Here is a 2975-nt window from a genome sequence, read left to right as displayed (position 1 = left end):
TCGGGCCTTTTGATTATCTATTGATTAGGCCCAAGGAGTAAAACATATTCCCTTATTTATCCTCTAGTACTAGCAGTAGTAAACATACAGGAGATACCACATCTTACAGTAAGCTTATTCTGTAGGGTGACTAATGCTCATCATCGTCTCTTTAACTTTGTAGCTCATTGACATTTAATTAGAAAGCATAAAAACACCAACAAATAGCTCTAAGTAAGCATAACTTTGCCGTTTAATTTTAAAGCATAAATATCTCACAAATAATGAGATATGACACTTCAAAACTGGAACCGTTACTTGTCCTTAGGTGATGCGACAAACAGACATAAAAATAAACATCTAAGACTATGTACAATGGTTACATTATTCAACACCCTACTTTTTCACTTTTTATCTTCCACATCATCTTCTCTCTCTTCCACCTAATAATTCAACACCTATTCAATTTTTTTTCACTACAATGGTTTTGTTTAATAAAATTCAACACCCTACCCCACATCATATTCTTATTTTCTTTTAAAGTTTTGTTTTTATGATTATATATTAATATCTATTATCAATTAAAATTAAATTAAAATAATTAATATTTAAACTTTTTTTTTTAAATTTAATAATTTATTTATTTTTTCTAATTTTCTATTCTTAATTTTTTTTCTTGCAAGTAATAAATAAGAGATGTAAAAATAGTTATTTTTTAAAAAAATAAAATTATAAAAAAACTTAAAAATGCAATAAATACACTAAACACACAACACACTAAAAAAGAAACACACAAAAAATGAAACACACATAATTTAATTAGTACAATAGACTCGGCTCACAAACAATTTATTTAATCATGAAATATTCCAAACTTTTCCCATATGTGTTTGACTAGATCTGCTTGCAATTCGTGATGTACATTTGAATCACGCATCACAGATCTAGCACGCACGTGATTCGCAAATGCAGGTAGCACCTCGGTCGAGAATGACTCCGGTGTACTAGACTTACTTGCCTCAGATTGATCATAATCTGTCCAATTTTGAGCATATATATCTCGTTCATCCTCAACAATCATATTATTTAATATGATACATGACCTCATGATGAGAGCCAAATCGTTTATGTCCCACAAACGGGCTGGTTCGCGGATGATTTTAAATCGAGCCTGCAACACCCCAAATGCACGTTCAATGTCCTTCCGACATCCCTCATGATATTTTGCAAATAACTTATCTGGTTCACTTTGAGGAAGTCTAATTGATTTGACGAAAGTTGGATAAGAAGGGTAGATACCATCAGCAAGATAGTATGCCATATTATACGGTCGTTGATTCACAAAGAAGTTCACTTTTGGAGTATTTCCCTGTTCAACATCATCAAACACAGGTGAACGATCTAAAACATTTATATCGTTCAATGTGCCCGGACATCCAAAAAAGGCATGCCAAATCCATAAATCATAAGTTGCAACTGCTTCAAGAATAACAGTGGTGGTTCCCTTATCTCCCCGGGTAAATTGACCCTCCCATGCTGTAGGACAATTTTTCCATTCCCAGTGCATGCAATCAATACTGCCAATCATCCCCGGGAACCCCCGCATTTCACTAACACGCAGTATTCTTTGCAGGTCATCTTGAGTTGGGGCTCTGAGGTACACTGGCTCATACAAATGTATGATTCCTTTACAGAATCTACGTAAGCACTCCAATGCTGTAGTACCTCCTATTTTGATGTATTCATCGACCGCATCGGCCGCCACACCATATGCTAACATTCGCATGGCCGTGGTACATTTTGCTAATGGAGATATACCTTCTTTTTTTGTTGCGTCAACTCTTTGGGTGAAGTAGTTGTCACTACTGGATAGTTCCCCAACTATCCGAAGGAACACATGTTTCCGCATCCGAAATCGTCGACGAAACATCGCATCATCGTATGTAGGTTGGTCTGCAAAGTAATCGTCAATTAGTCTTTGATTTGCCGCTGTATGATCTCTGTTGAGATATTTTCTCTTGCCACAGTGTTTATATCCTCCCTCTATTTGATTTCGTCGCTCATTAAACCGGTTGATGATATACCTCTCTTCGATTTCAGACTGCCTTTTGTAAGCTTCAATATCAAAAGGAAATTCTGTAGGATCCATTGATATTTTTGGTACATCAATAGAAGAATGAGCTCCCATTTATAAGAAATCAAAATACAAATAATATGACCAAATATTTCCAGATCCAGTATTTCCTCCTACCTGACTACCGTGGTTGATCACGGACAACAAGCCGTTCTGACATTAAAAGAAAATGCCCACTCTTACCACTTGAATATAATTCATGCGCTTTTGCCAATACATCATTCTCCGACCACCCGCTTTGTTGCATACGCTTAGCATTATCATAAGCGCCAATCCATTTATTGAGTATTTTGCTCATGTAGTTGTAATGATTTCTGCATGCAGCTCCATCACGGGGAGGATCAAATGAGCAATGCTCATTACAATAATCAGCAATTTTCCCCCAATATGAATCACTTTTTTGGTTTCTCCCAACAACACTATCTGTTCCATATTTAATCCACCCACTAATTAGAACCAAATTTTGATCAGTGGTCCATTTGGGGCTTTTCCGGCGTATAGGAGTTGAATCATCTGCATTTGGAGTGGCTCCTTGACCACCTCTCATGGCACCAATATCCATTTGTGTAGAAAACTCAGGAAATTCATCAACTCCAACATTCGAAATATTTTCATTTCTCATCGGAGTAGAAGAATAATCAGGGGGTGTTTGAGATGAATATGGCATCATTCCATAATATGGGCGATAACTTGGATTAGATGACGACATTATGAAATTCGGAGGAAATCCATAATTTGGTATATTTTGGGGACCTTGTTTGTTGGAAGATTGATTTTGAAATATATAGTTGTTGGAATTTGGGTATTTGAAAGGATAATTAGTAGAATTTTGGGTGTTAAAAGGGTTATTGTTGGGATCCAT

General features: G+C 35.9%; 1 protein-coding gene across 1 annotated transcript; it reads right to left on the bottom strand.

Annotated features, from left to right (window-relative positions):
- Positions 1-832: 832 nt before the first annotated feature.
- On the bottom strand, positions 833-2975 carry LOC131621735 (uncharacterized). The gene is made up of 3 exons (XM_058892780.1): positions 2252-2975; positions 1427-1488; positions 833-1348 (listed from the first exon to the last, which is right to left on the bottom strand). Exons 1-3 carry the CDS (start codon positions 2973-2975, stop codon positions 833-835), a joined length of 1302 nt encoding a protein of 433 aa, XP_058748763.1.

This window comes from Vicia villosa, unplaced genomic scaffold (genome assembly GCF_029867415.1).
Source record: "Vicia villosa cultivar HV-30 ecotype Madison, WI unplaced genomic scaffold, Vvil1.0 ctg.000011F_1_1, whole genome shotgun sequence".
Taxonomy (NCBI): domain Eukaryota; kingdom Viridiplantae; phylum Streptophyta; class Magnoliopsida; order Fabales; family Fabaceae; genus Vicia; species Vicia villosa.
The sequence above is the reverse complement of the archived record's forward strand: the minus strand, read 5'-3'. Positions and strand labels throughout refer to the sequence as shown.